Here is a 19,327-nt window from a genome sequence, read left to right as displayed (position 1 = left end):
ACAGAATAAAACAACAGAAAATTGATGAATCGATCCGCCTACTGTGTAATATTGAGAAAGCAGATCCGGAAATCTCCAAGATAATAAGCACGGATGCTCATGAATCGCGGAAGCAAACCAATGTATTGCAAGAGTACTAACTCACCTTTTGTTCTGTCATCAGGGATTCCATCACCGTCAGCATCGCTTTCCAAATAGTCTGGGATTCCGTCACCATCTGCGTCCTCCTCATCATCTGGAATTCTACCACCATCGGAATCGAGATCTCGCAGCCTAACGGAAAGATTCCTCTTAGACTTTTTCACCCTCTTCTGTTTAGATTTACCAGGTGGTTTACGAAATTTAGCGTTTGGATCGTCATCGTCCAGGTAGTCTGGAATGCCATCTTTATCTGTATCTTGCATGTAATCAAGTACACCATCTCCATCGGAATCACCTTCTAGTTGATCTGGAATGCCATTTTCATTGAGATCGGAATATCTTAGCCGACTTTTGGGTTCTTTTTGCTTTCGTTTCTTTTGGTTCAATTGATTATTCTCCTTGTCCAAGAAGTCTGCGATTCCATCACCGTCTTGATCGTCCATGTAGTTGGGGATTCCATCACCATTCCAGTCTTCCAAATAGTCAGGTATGCCATTCCTATTGATGTCAGCATCATACGCTTCTAGAACGGCTTCAGTTTCGACGTCCACGACATCTTTGTCAAGATAATTTGGAATTCCGTCACCGTCGGAGTCTTCTAAGTAATCAGGAATTCCGTCACCATCTGTATCTTCCAGATAATCTGGTATTCCATCTCCATCGGAATCACCCTCCAGACTATCTGGAATGCCATCTCGATTTTTGTCGGTGAAGTGTTTTGGAGAGAACTGACTGACAGCATCTTCATCCAGATAGTCTGGGACTCCGTCTCCATCAGAATCCTCCAAGTAATCTGGTATTCCATCGCCGTCACTGTCTTCAAGAAAATCCAATACACCGTCCCCATCAGAATCACCCTGCAAGTGGTCCGGAATGCCGTCACCGTCAGTATCTTCAAAGCGAGTAGTAAGTTTGAGTCTACGAAAGCCCCTGGGTGAAAACTGCGTTGTCGCATCTTCGTCAATATAATCTGGAATCCCGTCGCCATCAGTATCCTCTAAATAATCTGGTATACCGTCAGAGTCACTATCCTCTAGATAGTCTGGCGTACCATCACCATCGTTGTCCTCCTCCAAATGGTCCGGTATACCGTCTCCATCAACATCTGCGTAGTTTCGCTGTGGTCTAAGCTTACGCATTATTCTCGGAGCAAATATTGTGGTTGCGTCTTCATCTAGATAGTCAGGAATGCCGTCATTATCTGAATCTTCTAAATAGTCTGGAATCTGATCACCGTCTGAATCTTCTAAATAATCTGGAATTCCGTTTCTATCGAAATCACCTTCCAAATGGTCTGGGATTCCATCCCTGTCAGCGTCTGCAAATTTTTTGCCTGTAGCTCTTCCACGGATCTTTTTCGGAGAAAACTGGGTAGTAGCATCTTCGTCCAGGTAATCCGGTATCCCATCTCCATCGGAATCCTCCAGGTAATCTGGAATACCGTCTCTGTCCGTGTCTTCTAAGTAGTCCGGCGTACCGTCGTAGTCCGAATCACGTTCGAGGTGATCGGGTATACCGTTTTTATTTTTATCCTCAATCTTGAAAATGGATTTTGACTTCCGAAGAACTGAGTCTTCATCTAGGTAATCAGGTATTCCATCACCGTCAGAATCTTCCAGGTAGTCTGGGATTCCATCCCCATCTGTATCCTCGAGATAATCTGGTATACCGTCGCCATCAGAATCACCTTCCAGATAATCTGGAATCCCGTCTCCATCTTTGTCGTCTTTTTTCTTTAACTCTGCCACTTTTTCCAGAACTTTTGGGGCGAATTGTGTTGTGGCATCATCGTCAATGTAGTCAGGGATTCCGTCTCCATCAGAATCTTCCAGGTAATCGGGTATTCCATCGCCGTCACTGTCTTCCTGATAGTCTGGAATCCCATCGCCATCTGAGTCACCTTGAAGATGATCCGGTATTCCATCACCATCCGCATCACCCGACTTTAGCCTTCCTTTCAACGCCCGCATCCTCTTGGCTGAGAATTTAGTTGTTGCGTCCTCGTCTTGATAGTCAGGAACACCATCACCATCTGAGTCTTCTAGATAATCTGGAACTCCATCCCCATCGGTGTCTTCTAAGTAATCAGGAACCCCGTTCCCATCCGAATCTCCCTCAAGAAAATCAGGTATGCCATCATGATCTAAGTCATAGTCTAAATGATGCTTCTTTGCATGCTTTCTAACCTTTCTGGGACTGAAGTGCGACTTACTATCTGGATCCAGGTAGTCAGGAATTCCGTCACCGTCGGAATCCTCCAAATAGTCAGGTATTCCGTCACCGTCTGAGTCCTCAAGATAGTCCGGTACACCATCTCCATCCGAATCAATTTCCAGATGATCTGGAATACCATCTCCGTCCGCGTCTCCACTTAACTTACCGCGTATGTAGTTTGAGTCATCGTCCAAATAGTCGGGTACTCCATCTCCATCTTCGTCCTCTAGGTAGTCTGGCACACCGTCACCGTCTTCATCTTCCATGTAGTCTGGGATTCCATCGCCATCGGAATCCCCCTCCAAATGATCGGGAATACCATCATCATCTTCATCTTCATCATAGTCATCACCGCCATCGTCTTTATCACTATCATCTTCGTCTTCCACTTCCGCACCCTTATCTTCGTCGTCATCGTTATCTTCAACTAGCTTGGTTGGAGTGAGTTTGTTCCGTAAAACTCTTTTGTTGGCTCGCACAGCTGCGCGGATGCCACTGGTGTCTTTTGCGAGCTCCGCATGACAATTCTTGGCATTGCAAGTTCCCGTTGTCAACTTGGTTGGGTTTATTCCGGGTTTCGCAGACTAGAAACAGAAAACATGTGGATTTGTACGTGCAGGATTATTTCGACAGTTCTTTCTTTGGACAACATAGAAGCAGTAGCACAACTGGTAATAATACTAACAGTGATAAAAATGCATCGCAGCAATCAAATAGTCTAACATGAGGAGTGACGCAAAAACTTTTCAGAGCTAGCTGTAACTAATACCAATCGTAGCCAATGGAGTCGGTTATCGTGACTTCACTGTTGATATACCGAGGGGTACGGTCAGCTAACTCGACTGTGTAAACTGTCACACAAAAACCCTAGCTCATCCAGCCTGCTATGTGAAAACCTTTTGCGGTACGGTGAGTTTGCTCCTTACTACGCTGAACTCTGTGTGCATCCGTTAGGAGATTTGAACAGCGCCCCTTAGGATGAAAATTATTTTACTTTGCCTTAAGGATTTTGAGTACTATTGGGCCATTCGTTTGGCAAGACATCCCACTGAACCCAAACACAGGTAGCTCAGAGCTGTTCTGTATTCTGTTCTGAGGAAGATAGGTAAGTTCCGCTGCACATTACAGTCACGCCCTAAACTAGTTTTTCGGGTAGAAGTCTAACGTCGAATGTATAGCTGCCCAATTACACCATGGCCCTTATGGCATCTGGCCGGTAGTAGCTTCTATTTCATTGTAGAAGTCATCCAAGTGACTCACTGATAGCCTTGAGAGACACCGGCTCGTAATCCACTAGATAGAAGTGCAGCGAATCACACGAGGATTTTATGTGTGCAAGTGTGGCCTGTAGCGCAGCTGTTTGGTCAGTAAAGTGCAATCCGGTGACTTTTCTTTCCTATTACTTATAATCGTACTTTTCAGTTCATGAATGCAAGAAGTATCAAGTATCACTAATGTCTCACCACATTTATGTTGGTAATTCGGAACCTGATATGTCGTCTTCCCAGACGTGTTTCGCCGATGTCGGAGACACTCCGAGAAACATTCTCCATAAGTACAAATACGAAATGGACATAGTGGTTTATAATGCGTGCAAGATTATGGAATATAGCGCAAAGGTCTATAGTGGTTTCTGAATTTGCACCAAATATCTTGCCAAGTTTGTGTGTTGTTTCAGGCAGATCTATCTAAAGTGTCTCAAGCTATGTACAATCATCATTGCTCTCAGTTTCTAACAAAATGTGTCTAAATCACCTCACCTTTCGCGGATGTTTGTTAAGGTATATGGGTCAACGAACATTTTTGGGCGTAAAAAGGAATCGTTCTTGCTAGCGTCCTGAAATCTTATGGTGTCATACTGGTTTGTCCCAAAGTGCAGATTGGGTGGAATTCTACTTATTAATGTTTCAAACGTCTTAGTCACTATCACAGCTTGGCAAGTAACCTAACCAGCGACCATTGTTTGCAAATCCTAATCCTGTTGAACATCCGAAACAGAATTTCCCATCGAGTGCAGTTCTTAAGCGTCATGTAACCACACTTTGCTGGAGCGAAGCGAACCAACTTTCTGCAGTTAACAGGAATTGGGAAACATTGCCAGCATCACTGTGCTGAATGATTTCCACTATCGTTTAGGTAGGATTATACATTTTATTCGGGCTTCCTGTCATCCTCTGCGTCCACCTAACCTCACTCATCGGCATCAGTAAGTTGCGCGCAAAAGTGCAATTGGTTCAATACAAACTGCTTGCGGTGTGCCAAGTACACTTGAAAATCCCGTGATTGAATCGCTACAAACAGGCATCCTTGTGTAGGTCATAGGCTGTGTAGTGAGAGGTGATGATAATAGTAAGGTGTAAATCAATGTTGGCACCATTTCTCAATCCTTTTGCTCAGTGTCGCGCTTAAAAATACTTTGTTCATAAGCCCATGAAACACCCCACTGGAAGGACAAATAGTCTGATTGTTTATTACATATTCCACTGTCTGAATGCAACACAGACAAACCGGTTAAACTGAAGCACAACTGTGGAGCATGATGCAAAACCTCAAACGCAAACCTTTTTTGAGGTAGTATCAGGTTTTGCCTTCTTGAGTCCCGCTTCCAACTTAGCTTTCTGCGCTGCCACCATTCTAATGGCTTGGGCGTCGGCTGCCATTGCCCCAGAGAATAAGAAGCTTCCACTTGGCTGTTCTTCTGATTCAGAAACGAAATCTACCATATCGTCCTCAAGATTTTCATCAGAATCTTTCACATTATCTTGATGAATATATGGTGGGAACTCTTCATCGTCATTTTCCAGGGTATACGTGACCAGCTTCCTTCCGTGCTTAGACTCTATCTTCATGTAAGATTTCTCGGACTTTTTTGAGTTGATTTTGTCAATTGTATTGAGACCTGGATGGCTGGGTTGTTTCTTCGCATTAGAGACAGTCTTTGGATTGTGAGGCCTGAGTTTTTCGACCTTCTGTTCCTCTTCTCGTTCACCTGGTGATTGAACTGGCGGGGCTGGTGTCGTCTGTAAAGGGCCACGAGTTGGTGGACTGTTCATTTTATTCCGCATTTTGATCAGTTTGCGTTTTGCCTCCCCGACCATAAATGCGATATGTTGTTCTTCTTGAGTGGGTTTCCGTATGCGGATCACCTTCTTCACCAGACCAGAAGGTGATCTGACCAGTTTATAATGAAGCTCATCATCACGCCGGCAATCTGGTATTCCATCACCGTTGGCATCAGGATCGAGGTGATCGGGTATGCCTGAGCATATGGAAGAAGGAAGTGAGTGTGGTTGGCTCCAACGCACAAGACAGTGCAATTTATACACGAGGTAACCACAAGTTTCTCGAAGAAAGCATCATCCCACTACACATTGGGCAGATGGACGAAACAAGACTAAAGCTATGCCAAGGGTGCACTGAACAAAAGCTGGGGTTAGCTCTCAGACCTCACGTCAGCTGGATATGTGAGCCGCATATGACCATGTGCCTGTGCTTACGTGGGTGGAATCACAACGCCTTTAAGGTGCGTGTAGAAAATGGGGTGTATACCTCATTAGCAATCGGCTGAATGCGTGAGGTGGATAGGACCGTGAAGTATTGCCCCAGGTGATGAAATCACATACCTCGCAGGGTGTCTGTAATGCCTGTTTTGAGCACGTGGGATGAAAGCGTTCAGTTGGGCAGATCACCCTGGCTCAACCATGGAGTGTGTCCTTGCACAGTGCACACGAGTACATGCGGAAAAGAACTGAGTTGAATATTTGGGGCTTCAACTCAACATGATGGTCAAATTCTTGAAGTACAACTAGCAGATTTTCGCCGAGTTTTCGGATTCACGGATCAATCGGCTAACTTGCTCACCCTTTCATGCATGTTGGGACACGCCAACATACCTTGAGGAATCTAAGGGCTTAGCTAAGTAATATAATAAATAATAATAATAGTAAATAATAATAATAACATATAATAAATAAAACAGAAGTCCCAATGCTGATGCACTAATCATCGAGAAATAGGGTCTATCGATTCGCATTTACCTCTCCGTCCATGGCTGTTGGAGTGGATGTAGCATAACCCAATTTATTGTAACCGGGTTGCGACAACATTCTTGTTTTTTGTCACTTTCGGACATGTGCAAACGGCTTCTCCTTGTACGGCTCATCACACCCTGTTTCCTTCATTTGTAACCCTGGTAGGTTACACGCCAGCGCACAAGTACCATAATTTTCTGCACATTGCCGCATCTCCAATTTCTGAGTTATTGTTGTTGAATTATGTTGAATTATGAGTTATGTTGTTGAATTACATCACTAGCCCCAAGTTTTCTTACATTTGGAGGCCCAGGTATCGGCTATCATCGTGTCATGGGGTGAAAATGTATACTTAATAGACCACCCATTCGCCGTGTGCCGATGTCTTCTTGATTGTAACAAAACGTTCACAGATTAAATGCTAAGCTCAAAGAATCGATAAACGATCACCTGATCGATATCTAGTGAAACCATTCGAAAACGCTGACAAGTATGTTGTGTGAAAAATTTGGATTTTTTTTTCAATCACAGATTTCAACTGAAGCGAAACTGTGCTTAGGGGTGAAGAAGCAGTCCTTTTATATTTATTGGGGAACATCAACACTGGGAAACAATTGTACACTGCTTCTTGTATTTCGGCATAGACTGGCTCCACTTACGGAGTGAAGCCTCAACCGAAAATTCCCGGATTTCCATACAGCACCAAATACAGGAGAAACAATAATTAACGTGATAACTGAAACTTCCACCCCATAAGTCGTCGACACATGATAACATGATGTGAACTTCATGATTGCGGGATGAATAGTCTAATTGTGAGGTAATCTCACTGATCGGCCTGTTGTGGTCGAAGGGTTTCGTCTTCGGCCACTGGATGGAAGATCGCCGGTTCGAATCTTTCTGGAAATTCCCGAGATATGCACCGCTGCACCCAAACGAGAGTGAGGAACCTATGGAGTACTTCTTGAACTTCCGGCATAGATTAGCCCCATTTACAGGATAAAATTTGCTTGCTGCTCTTGTGTGAACGTCGTCCTGGTCACCAGCGTCACACGAGTCGCATGATTTTTGTCGAACTCCACGCAATAGTGCTTCTATAGCCCACTAAGAGTTCACAAACGTTACATGCGTGGACAGAGCATAAATCGGTCACACGATACAAGCATCGTTACATCCTGTGAAATAAACAGTTCCATGCATCATTTGACGCCAGATCAACTGGTGTGCAGTATTCATACGTCCGAGACCGGTGAAATGTGTAGGAAGTAGCCCACCGAAAACCTGCTCCGTCCACAGATGCTGACTTCAGTTTATGGTGCATATAATCAAGTCCTAGTTACTTCTTGTTATCATTGCAATCCGTCCAATGTCCGGTTCTTATTTAATAAATCTCTCTATGCCCAATAATGTGCTACATGGTCGTCATCAAAATGTTGCCCCATGGCATTCAGGGTTGGTTTATTTATTTGCCCCTATTCAACTCGATCACCGTGAGAACGATAGATACTCCCAACCTTAGAAGAGTCGGATATATTGGTGTTTGGTGTTTGGGGCAACAGTTTCTTAATAACCGCGGCAAATTAAACCATAGTGTTGCCTATCTGACCATAAAGCAGTTTAGCAAGAATGTGAAACGGCACTCTAGGAGAGTGTCAGCCATGCGATCGTAAGCACATTTTACAGGAATGTATATTACGTAGGGTCTCAGATGTCACATCACCACTCCTTGGTTTAGTTGGTTCATACGATTCTAATAATGTGGCAAGAATTGTATAATCCACTTCAGCCTTTGGATCATTTGGGTAATTTAGGCTGGAAAGGGATTCCCTACAATTCCCACGCTGGAAACCTGTATTGCTATCCGCTGATTTGGAGTCCATTTGCGATTTTGCCGCCCCTTGAGCCTAAGCCAGTCTGTAAGGTTTTTTGTATGACCGACCCTGGTATTTTCAAACATCAGAGTTGGGGTACACTGTGATTGGTGTACTGTTCACCTGTGCGCAAACAACTGTGAATGAGCCGATACAATCGCGTACAAAAAAACCATGTAGTGACCAGCGAAACTTGGCCCAGGTGGTTGGTATTGACTGGTATGTTCTTCAAACAGTTCAGCCGGGGATTAGCAACAAATATAGAATAAACTTATACATTCATCTGCACGCCCATTTGGCTTTCAAGAGAGACTCACCTGGAATCTAGCTGAATCTTTTGTTTGTAACGTTCTTCTCACCTGAATGTGCTGCACCAGGCCTCCTTATATTTCAGCTGGTGTGATATTCGAGATATCGCAATGACGCTACTCATAAGGTTGCTGAAAACTCTTCGACAGCCGCCGACCGGCTTCGACCTTCTTGGGACTCATCAGGTAAGGGTAGTCTCTGAGTTTCCGTCAACTTTACGTTCCACTTGAACCTAACTTGTGCGAACTCAGCGAAGTACCTCCATCTGCATATCAATTTGGTCTTGAAGGGAGACTCACCTGGAACCCAGCTGAATCACTTGTTTATAAAATTCAGCTAGGAAGTCTTATGAATATAGTGAGTGAGTGCTAACGAACAACGAAACAAAATAAAACGCTCGTACTTACCTTGGATCCTTTGAAAAATAATGGAATGGAGTACATTGGTCAAAGACAGTCGAAAACTAATGGAGAGTCTCCCCAATATCGCTTTTTCACAGAAGTGATTTTGCTTATGATTATGAAACCGCACTTCCTTATTGATGTGGTTTACCGCAAAACGGTAGCCTGATTGGTTTAAGATGCAGGACAGCAAGTATTGTTTAAAACGACCTAACTAATCAGTTTATCTGCAATGCGTCCTCTGCTTTTACACGAAATGATTTCTTAAAAAACAAAACCACAAGTGCAGCTCGAACCCCTGGGTAGCTCTAAGGATTCGAACCATCTGGAGTGTAATGCTCGTGATATCAGCACCAGTGAGTCGCAATACCATTAGACTAATAAGATATATGGTAGTTTCTCATTTAGGCCTCTCAAAAACTTCATTAACATTAATGATAGCTTGGCTGGTCATGAACATTACTGGAATCCAGCTAGTTGAATGTGCTTTCACTCCCCCCAGTGAGTTTTGTGTTTTCAGAGTTTTGTACGAGGTTTAACTTCCCTGGAAAAATGATAAACATCAGATAGGAGAAATCAACTTATCTGCATTCATAAAGACAAGCAGTTAAAATTGGACCCATATTCGTCGGTTAATGCTAGATTTGCCCTCCCCTCTTTTTGAGTGCGTCAACCATAATCTGTTAGTTTCAAAGGATTGCTTCAGTCCTGGCCAAAACAAACCAACGCTTTTCTTCTTCCAGAGAAAGTTTTCCACTTACTGATCTAAAATCAAACAATTGTTGGAAAACTTTAAAAGTCTATGCGGTGTGAGGTTCCAAGAATCTAATAATACAAAGTTTTGTAGTGTGTGTACTCCGTGATTGGATTTCTACTTTGCCAGAAACTACCAAATATAGATGAATTCAATGAAAATGTCATGAGAAAACACTGCGTTTTGTGTGGATATAAAGGAGCCATATCAGTCGAAAAGGATGACATGTGCAAAGTTTTCGCAACTGTGCGCAGCTAAAGTGTATGTACAGTAAAACTAAAATGTGTGAGACAGAGATATCGAGGAATACTGGGTATCCAACGCAGATTCTGGTGATTTGTGGTCAGCATGTGGTTTGTAAACGAAGATTTACTCATAGACGCTACACTGGAAGCAGTTTTCGCAGTATTTACCACGAAAACAATAAATGTATTTTGAACAAAAGTTTCGACATCCTCTGCTTTGACCAGCTCGACATCTCTAACCCGTATATTAAATGAAGTTGAAGGTTGTGTTGAAGATACACATCATACGCTACCGTGCACTACATACGTAACCGTACTGCAAAGTCATCTACAACTAAACCGCGTCTTATCATGTTTTGAGTAGAAGCCAAGAAACGACATATCGTGTCAGCCAAAGACATCAGCCGTTTGCCAACTGCCGAACCTCAGCCAGATATACAAAATACCGGCCTCGATTAGGTAAACCAAACGGAAAGCATTTATTATACGTTTCAAGCGACCTTCCTTCTGGTCGAGCCCTCGGAAACGTCCCAAGAGCACTGCATCAAAGAAGGTATATTGGGGCCACTCATCCTATTAAGAATCTATGCAACTAATGTGCCCATGGGTTCCTCGAGTAGAATGCCGATCAGTTGATCATTCTGTCACTTGCGTCAAAAAGGGGAAAACAAGTGAATCATTGCGTTGTGTTGCATTGCACTATCGTTGCTAATAACTCTTACACATTTGGACGTAATGCGCTGAGTGTAGACATCCTTCTAAGCATGAAAGAATCCAGTGCTGACATTTGGCCAGAACATATCCCTGCGCAATCTTTTAAACTGATTAAGCCAGTCTGGGGAAGTGGCTGAAAACGGAATTTTTTCACTACCATCAGCTAAGTGAAGAGCTGGTGTATTGGTCGTTGTAGCTGACTTCACCACCGGTTCCAGATGCACCATTTGTCTAGCCACTGATTCACACCATGCAGTTCCAAACTAGTTGCGTGTTCGATGCATTACTAGGATACAGGTCAATAATATCATTGGGATGTATTTACCAAAGTTCGGCACCAGCGTAGTTGTTTGATGCGTATGACCCCGTTTATGTTAGACCGGGACCTAAGTAGTCCAAAGATCCCTGTGGTATAACGGGATTAAGTAGGTTCATCTGGCTACAACAAATAAGCTGCTAGGCTGATTTGGAAGAAGTTTGACGGGCGCAAACTCAGCATCACAGGGAAAAAATCAAGATTAAATAAGCCACCCTATTCTAACAGGATGGCCTAAAAAGTGCAATAGATACAAAGGCATTAAGTGTTGAGTTGTCAAACGGCATAACCACGATAGAAGTTGAACAATTCGATTAACTAAGGTGCGGGTACTTATCTTTGTATGAAGCATGAATGACTATATCAAATCAATTGCAGTCTCATCTGCTGTTCTTTTGAATCATATTCTGCAACTGAAAGAGCCTCTGTGGCTAAATGCAGCTAGATGTACAGTCACTGGAATACTTTAAGTTTCATCCATTACTTAAATGAAACTACACTGATCGTATCATTAACTCGCTATCGTTTAGTGGGGAAAATTCAGGTGTTTGCCATTTTCGAACTCAGACTGCCGGTAGAATAATTGCGGCTCATTATTTCAGAGGCTTCTCAAACCCCCAGTGAGCAAAGCACACACTCGCTGCATGACACTGAAAACCTGTGCAAGTCGACCACAGTTTGACAAGTTTGGTATACTTTTTGGTATACTGTCGAGCCGTAGGTCACAGCCAGTAATGATGCAATTTAGCAGAATATGAAATGAATTTCAGGCCGTATTTCGACATCCCTTAGATGTTCTCATTGAAATCTATATCCGGAACAAGGGGGTGATGAAAAATGCCTACTAAGTCACCTGGATGTTAACATGTGGATAGAAATAAATCCGATAAGTATTAGTAAACCAGCAATCGGCATGGAATTTCTCATATTTATCGTACAAAACAATCGTCAAATTCATGGCTGCGCTGCTCTCGTTCTTGTTATTTGAATTTCTGTTTCGCCGAGGCCTTTTTAGATAATTATTTCGTCCCACCAAAAAGAGAGGACATCTGGAATCAGTCTAACAAACTCCTAGGTTTCTACCTTCCACCGGGTCCCGCTTTTTGGTTTATAGTTTATTTTTCAGTTTAAGGAGACAATCTCAATCATAAAACACTGACCCAATTATAACGGGCATTTACTATTCCTGACAACCATCAATTTATCGGGACCGATTGGCCGGCTGTGACTTGTCTTTCTGAGAAAATCTGTAATAAACATGGGCATTTTAAAATTTCCAAGATTAGCTTGTGAAGATATGCAATACGCCCCAGTTAAAGGATCACTAACCATCGTTATCGTCATCTTCGTCCACGTGGTTTAATATGCCGTCCATGTCGGAATCCTGTGTCCGATCGATCTTACCATCATTATCTTGGTCGTTGTCCAAATGGTCGGGAATTCCATCACAGTCCTTATCGTTTGGATCACCCAAGTCAACATTCAATAAATTGGCCTGGTTGCGTGCGAGTTCGGCTACACATTTCAGAATGGCACAAAATGATACAACATGAAAATTCATTTTTGCAACAGATGGCTCCCTATGCTAGCAAAATGCCGGAAATTTCCGTTCATCATTCTTATTGTTTGAAATTCTACCTCCCGTTTAGCAGTCAGAAATCTAGTACCAAGTCACAAACTATTTCAAGTCTACAAATGACTGACAGTTTGGCTGTGAACACTGCTTGATGGCCAAAAGTGGGGTCTTGATGTTAGGCTGGTAGGCAAGAGAATCCCGAGATCTATCATACCATCCCCTCAATTCCCAAAACAATCTTCTTAAGCGAGACCGATCTCTGACTGAGCTAGCTTGTTTATATGTTCCCTAGATATCCTTTAGAGCACAGCTATTTTAGTTGTTCTAATTTCCCGTGATTCCTTACACAAGTAACTCCTTATTTCCACTCAGCTGACGTCAGTTCAAAGTTGATGGGCCCAATAAAATAGCTGTGTAAGGGGAGTAATAGAAGTTGCTGATTGTACATTCTTACTGGCAAGTAGGCTACCCACAGCGATCCGTTCGGTATGAGTGCCGATTCACTTTCAACTATGGGGAGGAGTTAGCTCACCCACACTTTGAGTAGAACAGCCCTCGGACGATGCCACTACCAGTAGCCAAGCCCTCATAATTTCCTCATATGTAAACTTGCTGCAGTAAAACAGATCCACCGATGGAACAATAGAAAACATGCGAAATAAAAGAAACAAAATTATTCAGTCTAGGATGGAAACTTCGTGAAAAAATATAATGAGTTTTCAAGTTAGCATGCACAGAAGAAAACGTAATTTATTGTGTATACATGTTTTCTATTCGATTCATAAAAAAAGTAATACCAATTTAATCGCCTAGTGTTTTTTAAGTAAAAAAGTACACCATGCATTTAACAGGAGCTAATAATCCAAAATTGGGTTTCTGGAGTCCCCACTAAATCTGGAACACAATACAGAATAGTCTATGCTAGGCAGTTAGTTATCCCCTCAAAGAACGAAATTATGAAGCTTACACTTAGACCTATAAGTTTGAGTCTAGAACGTACAACAGTCTCTCTGACAGATATCAGCTGATTAACTGGAACAAAACCGTCGCTCTTTATGTAGAGGAGGTCTCTGTTCGTGGAATAAGAATTGGAAACCACTGCCCTGGTGTTTGTTATTTTACCTTATTCAGATTAAATGGCCGATTCATCGGACCCAAATTACTTACCACTGGAATACCCATGGAAGTTTACGGTTGCAGAAACTTAACGTTTTTTTCTTATAATGCATGACTAACATAAAGTAAGACAGTATGCCCCTTAATTTTCTCACACGTTAGACGAACAATCACATATTTATAGATAGCTCATCAGTTTATTGACCATTGGTGCACATGCTGAGTGCATGACTGGCCACAGCTGGACATCCAGTTAGGCATCGTTTATCGTAGCTCCAATCCTAGAGCAGCTCCTCGACGGGCGCCAGATCAGTGATTCGACTCCTGTCTCTAAGCATCTATCTTTTCATTTGTTCTGGATGCATATAACTAAGCATTTTAGTCAAACTATTGAGTTGAAACATACACTAGCGGAAAAGTAACAAAGGAAGCAAGGTTAGCTGAAATGAGATGAATTCATCTATGAGACGAAGACAGTACCCACATCATGTACAGGTGTGGACATATGTGAACTACGACACTTTTTACAAAGGAAACTATGAGTCCATGTGAAGGAAATTTCGCATGTGTATTTTACTTATGACTGTATTATCAGAGTCCCAGCTGAGGTATGTTGGAAATAACTGTATAAAATACATACCACATCAACATAGATGAATTACAAACGTTAGCGGAGAGGAAGACGGGAGACAGACTGAAGAACAAACCATCTGTACGTTTGTGTCTTTGAGGAAGAAAAGTCAGCCCGTAAGTGGAGTGAAGCAAGAAGTGAGGGAGGCGAACTAGGTACGCTGTATGGATGGGAAAACTGGTAAATCCTGCACACTTTCGAAGAATCATTGTGGACCGACCGATGTGGGATAGTTCATATTTTTACACCCACAAAATTCCGGAGTGACGCTGGTAAGCCCCGGTTTATTCACCTACGGAAACTCATGATTAGACCACTGTCCACAGTGGATATCACAAACGCATAGAGAGCTGTGAAATTGGGAGCATTCTACACACTGAGTTAATACAATTAGGCGTTTCGAACTCATAAACGAAATAATAGAATAAAACAATGTTTAAGTTAATGGATATAAGTTTGTACTAGATGGCTATAGGGAAAATCTTGCTGTTTAAAATGAAGCATGCGTCTATTGATTACATGGAACAGCTTAGGTGATGGATTTCATACTCACGATTCGAAAACCAATACAATTAGGGATGAAAGCGTCAGCAGGATAAACTGCAGCCGTACAATTGCACGCTAAACGCAAACAGATTATTCATCAAAACAAACCAAGCAAACATTATGTGGTCATAAACTAGAAACAGCAAACAACAATCTTTTCGCCGAACTGATCGATGATGAAAACTGGGTGTTGTGTAGACGATCAGTATTGTTCAAATTTGCACGAAAAGGCTAAGGAGGAAAAACCTACACTAGACACACAAAGTGATGGACAAACCTTCGTCTGGTTCGCCTGTATTTTGATGAAAGGGGTTGCATAGATCGTCAACAAAATTTCTATCACGAACATGGTTAAACACAATCGATTATTCCGGCACAGTTGCGTTGAGGGATGGCTTGACTGCATCCTCAACATAGTGAGTGGTTAAGGAAAATGGGAACGCTACCATGCTCACATGAAAACTAATATTCAAGATCACTCCAGCAGGAACCGAAAATAGGCACAGTTCGGACGAACATTAGTGAAACCGTGAAAAGTACGTTCCATAGTCTATTTTGATCTCTCTGTTCAGTGTGCGCTGATGTACTATGGGAAATGGGCTTAACCCATCTGCCGAACATATGACCTCAAACTAAAACAAGTAATTTTCATTTTCAGCTAAATTGATTACAAGCCAAACGACTTGTACATAAAGCAAACATTAGATAGGTTTTACATAAAAGTTGGTCGCACTAATCGTCAGCAAACACTTGATCCTTACCAAAATGGTAAATTTGCGAGTGCGACACTTGCTTTATACAAAAACACCATTCTTGAACAATCTCTTAATTCATTCCTTTGAGATATTGCCAGCTTGAAGTAGAACCAAGATGTGTCATCGAATTTCAGAATTTATTTTTTGCAAGAAAGGTACGATCAGCAGATTAATTTTTGGCTAATGTTTGGCATAAAATATAGCGACGAAAAATCCCACGTGTCCATCTCCAAGCGTGACAAATTGTTGATGAAAATTTGCTTCTAGTTACGGTCGGAGACATTTTCTTACATGGACCATTTCCTTGGGCCTTTGTTAAGCAGTTTCCCGATAACCTTTTTCTTATCAACTGGGCTGTCTACCTGACACTCATTAAGGCGCTTGTATTCGATTCATTTTGGTTACTCTGTCCTGCTCTGGTTAGATGCACAGCCATGCCGTTTGTGGTGACAGACGAGCAGTTCCTTGGGTAAGCCGTGAGTGCAAACCCTTGGACATGCAAGTAAAGTCGCAGGCTAATAGTTGTAAACTTTGTCTGGGCTATTTTTGGATGAGAAGAGCTCTAACAAACTAAGGTGAAGCCTACAAAAACTAATTTTCTTGTTCATTGTTCTATCTACCATACTCGCATGTTACGTCGTAGGGATAACCTACCTCCTGATCTATATTAGGCCCATAAAGTTTCGTGTGATAGACATACATCGACTTGACGGCCTTTATCCAACGAAGAAAGCTGTCTCCTGTTCCAAACCCTCACCGATAAAAGTGCGCAGGTGGATGGAACTTGAATCGAAAACGATTACAGCCAAAAGGCCTTCCGTGAGAACTTCGCGCCTTCCTAGCTGAGGTTAATGTGGTCTCCTGAAATGCTTCGGAAAATCAATAGGGCATTTCGCGTAACCATATTCAAAGGTAAGCCCGTCTTCATTCCTTGGTTGGATTATAACTTGGGTTTATTTTGGGTGTCAATGGCTAACTCGATTACGGATGCCTAATGTGTCTACTTCAGTGCTGTTAGGAGGTGCGTGAGCAATGTTGGTGATAATTTTCCTTGAAGACAAAATCTTTGCTCCAGGTTTGCACCACTGTTGTCTTCCCATTAACACATGTCATTGTAACATAAATTTGAAGTGATCGCATAACGAAACAGGGGAAGGACAACTGGCTCTGCAGCCGCAGAAGTTGCATACATAGAAACTAGGTGCGTATCACTTTGGAAAAAATGGGGCCTCTACTTCGACAACGGGACGCGAAGGGGAAATTCAGTCGGCACCAAATGCGACACTCGATAAAACTATACCCATGTTACTGGAATCAAGACGTTTCCAGCTGTTAGTTCACCAGATACCTCTGTTGTAGTAGACGGTCTCCAAAATAAGTGGAGTCAGCTGCACCCAGCCGAACCAGTAATGCGCAACATTCAGATGTACCTTTTGTTCAGATATTCTTGACATCACATTTTTTAACATACCAGTAAAAGAAAACCTGCTAGTTTACTCACCCGTGTCCAGTGGGGTTTTTTATAAAGAAATCTGCTAATACTGGCGCTCTAATCTGACCTGATAAAATTTAAGTGAAGGTGAAGTGCTTGATATATTTTCGTAACCACGATAAACTGTTATGTGACAGCATGGTTTGTATTAGAACAATCTTGTACAGATTAGTCCTTTAGTGATTTAACATTCGTCCTTCGCACCGTGCTTCAAGTTTGACATGGAAATCTGAAGTGAATAGCTAAACCAAGTTAAGGAATGTGGGCTTCAGCATTTGAGGCCAAGCAAGTAAATACCTACCAGTCTTAGGAATAAAAACCTAGCCAGTTCTGCACAGTTTCTGTTGAATGTGGTTGACCCGTTATAAACACTACAGGGAAGCACCGAAATGTCGTGCTGTAGAATAATATCATTTTTCATTCTTGTCAACAGAGCATAAACCTGAAAGCGGTAGTATGTGACAGAAAGTGACTGTCTTCTCGACCCAGAAAATTGCTCACAAGAAACGCTAGTGACTTCACGGATACTTTTAATCTGAAAACGATGGAGCAATTATCTTGAAAGGAAACCGAACACCAACCTGGAATGGCTTCCAAATAGCGTTTGTGCTTGTAAAGTAGGAAGGACAACGAGTCTGGATCACGGTGATCCGGAACACCATCATTATCATCGTCATCGTCTAGGTGGTCAGGAATTCCGTCACCATCGGAATCTTTCGGCTGACAGTCTATTATGCCATCGCCGTTGGAGTCTGGATCATCTTTGTCTGTAAACCACGTAAAAGGTTAGCAGAATTACAAATCTCTCATTAGTCTCGGCAAGTCGTGCTGGTTAACATTTTCGCATAAGTTGAAATAATTCACGTGGTCATTTGCATTGGAAGGAGGCAGTAATTTTTACATTAGCTGATTCACCAAAGCCTTATTGTGTGGCACAAAAACAACCTGGAACCATAGAAAGATTCGAATATGGGCTCTACATTCTAAAATCGAGTAAGAATAAGGGAATAAAAGTTAGAAATTAAAACACCCCCACATTTTGAATTACGAATGGGCTAATCAGTCTATGGGCATATGAACTCAGGACAATGGCACGATCTATGAAGCATGTTTAGCTACAGTTCGTCGTTATCAGATCACCCTGTATACATGACTCCTCAAAAGCCGCCGCGTACATGAAAAGCAGCCGCTAGTGGTAAACTGTCAGACCCCGCCAACCAAGTCTGCCTTGCAGAAGAGTGTGAATTCGACTGATGCTAATATACCAAGGACAGTGCGCTTGAAGTCTGTTGACTACATAATTTACCCCCTGTGTATTAGTTGTAGTAGATTAAAGTGAATTTTGGGACCATCCCGGTTGCTACGCTCATGCAAGCAATTTCACTCGGGGATGAGACTTTTTGAGGCAAATTGAATACAGATGAGCTCTCTAGTTCAGCAATCTAGTACCGATAAACTAACCTGGAATTCCATCATTGTCATCGTCATCGTCCCATTCGTTCAATATTCCATCGTTGTCACTGTCCTGTGGGGAAAATGTGCAGGACATTTTAACGGTAGTTCAAACCAGCAGTTTCATTAAGCCCAAAGCCATAAGCCGTCTTCTGTGGCATTACTGCACCATACCTGAAATTTGGCCTGGTACTTGAACATTATGTCATTTCGTGGTGTTGTGAAAGAAGAACAAGGTGATTTGAGATTCCGATATACGAAGACCATCGAGTAAGATAGAATGCAAATAGAGCAATATAGTATAGAGTAAAATCTGTCCACAAAACACTATGCCCTCAAAAACGAATTGTTTAGATCAGCCTGATCAGTCAACCAGGATGGTAGGAGGAACTAGCACTAATACATTCATAATTCACCTGCTTGTTGTCGAAATAGCCATCATTATCATCATCAGGATCAATTATGTCCGGAATTCCATCACAATCGTGATCCTGTAGATGATCTGGTATGCCGTCATTGTCCATATCATCGTCTATACTGTCAGGAACACCATCATTGTCAACATCTTGGAATAGGTCATGGGTTCCATCACCATCTGCATCCTGGTCGTTATGGTCGGGAATTCCGTCATTGTCGTCATCCTTATCCAAAACATCAGGAACGCCATCCTACAATTAGAAAACAAGGAGGTAATTTTAGCGAATTTAAACTTTGGTGGTTAAAACATTATCACCGACCACTTCACGTGTTACAAACGGTACAA

General features: G+C 42.3%; 1 protein-coding gene across 1 annotated transcript in view; it reads right to left on the bottom strand.

Moving 5' to 3' along the window:
* Positions 1-19,327, bottom strand: part of T265_15515 (hypothetical protein) — a gene marked incomplete at both ends in the record, with an annotated part of 91,484 nt that overhangs the window by 15,300 nt on the left and 56,857 nt on the right. The window contains 6 exons of the mRNA XM_009178464.1: positions 146-2,939; positions 4,917-5,614; positions 12,326-12,511; positions 17,694-17,879; positions 18,574-18,637; positions 18,981-19,232. Of these exons, the coding sequence (XP_009176728.1) occupies positions 146-2,939; positions 4,917-5,614; positions 12,326-12,511; positions 17,694-17,879; positions 18,574-18,637; positions 18,981-19,232 (4,180 nt within the window). The remainder of the gene's footprint in view (positions 1-145; positions 2,940-4,916; positions 5,615-12,325; positions 12,512-17,693; positions 17,880-18,573; positions 18,638-18,980; positions 19,233-19,327) is intronic.

The sequence above is a fragment of the Opisthorchis viverrini genome (genome assembly GCF_000715545.1).
Source record: "Opisthorchis viverrini unplaced genomic scaffold opera_v5_563, whole genome shotgun sequence".
NCBI lineage: Eukaryota > Metazoa > Platyhelminthes > Trematoda > Opisthorchiida > Opisthorchiidae > Opisthorchis > Opisthorchis viverrini.
This window is presented reverse-complemented; position numbering and strand designations above follow the sequence as displayed.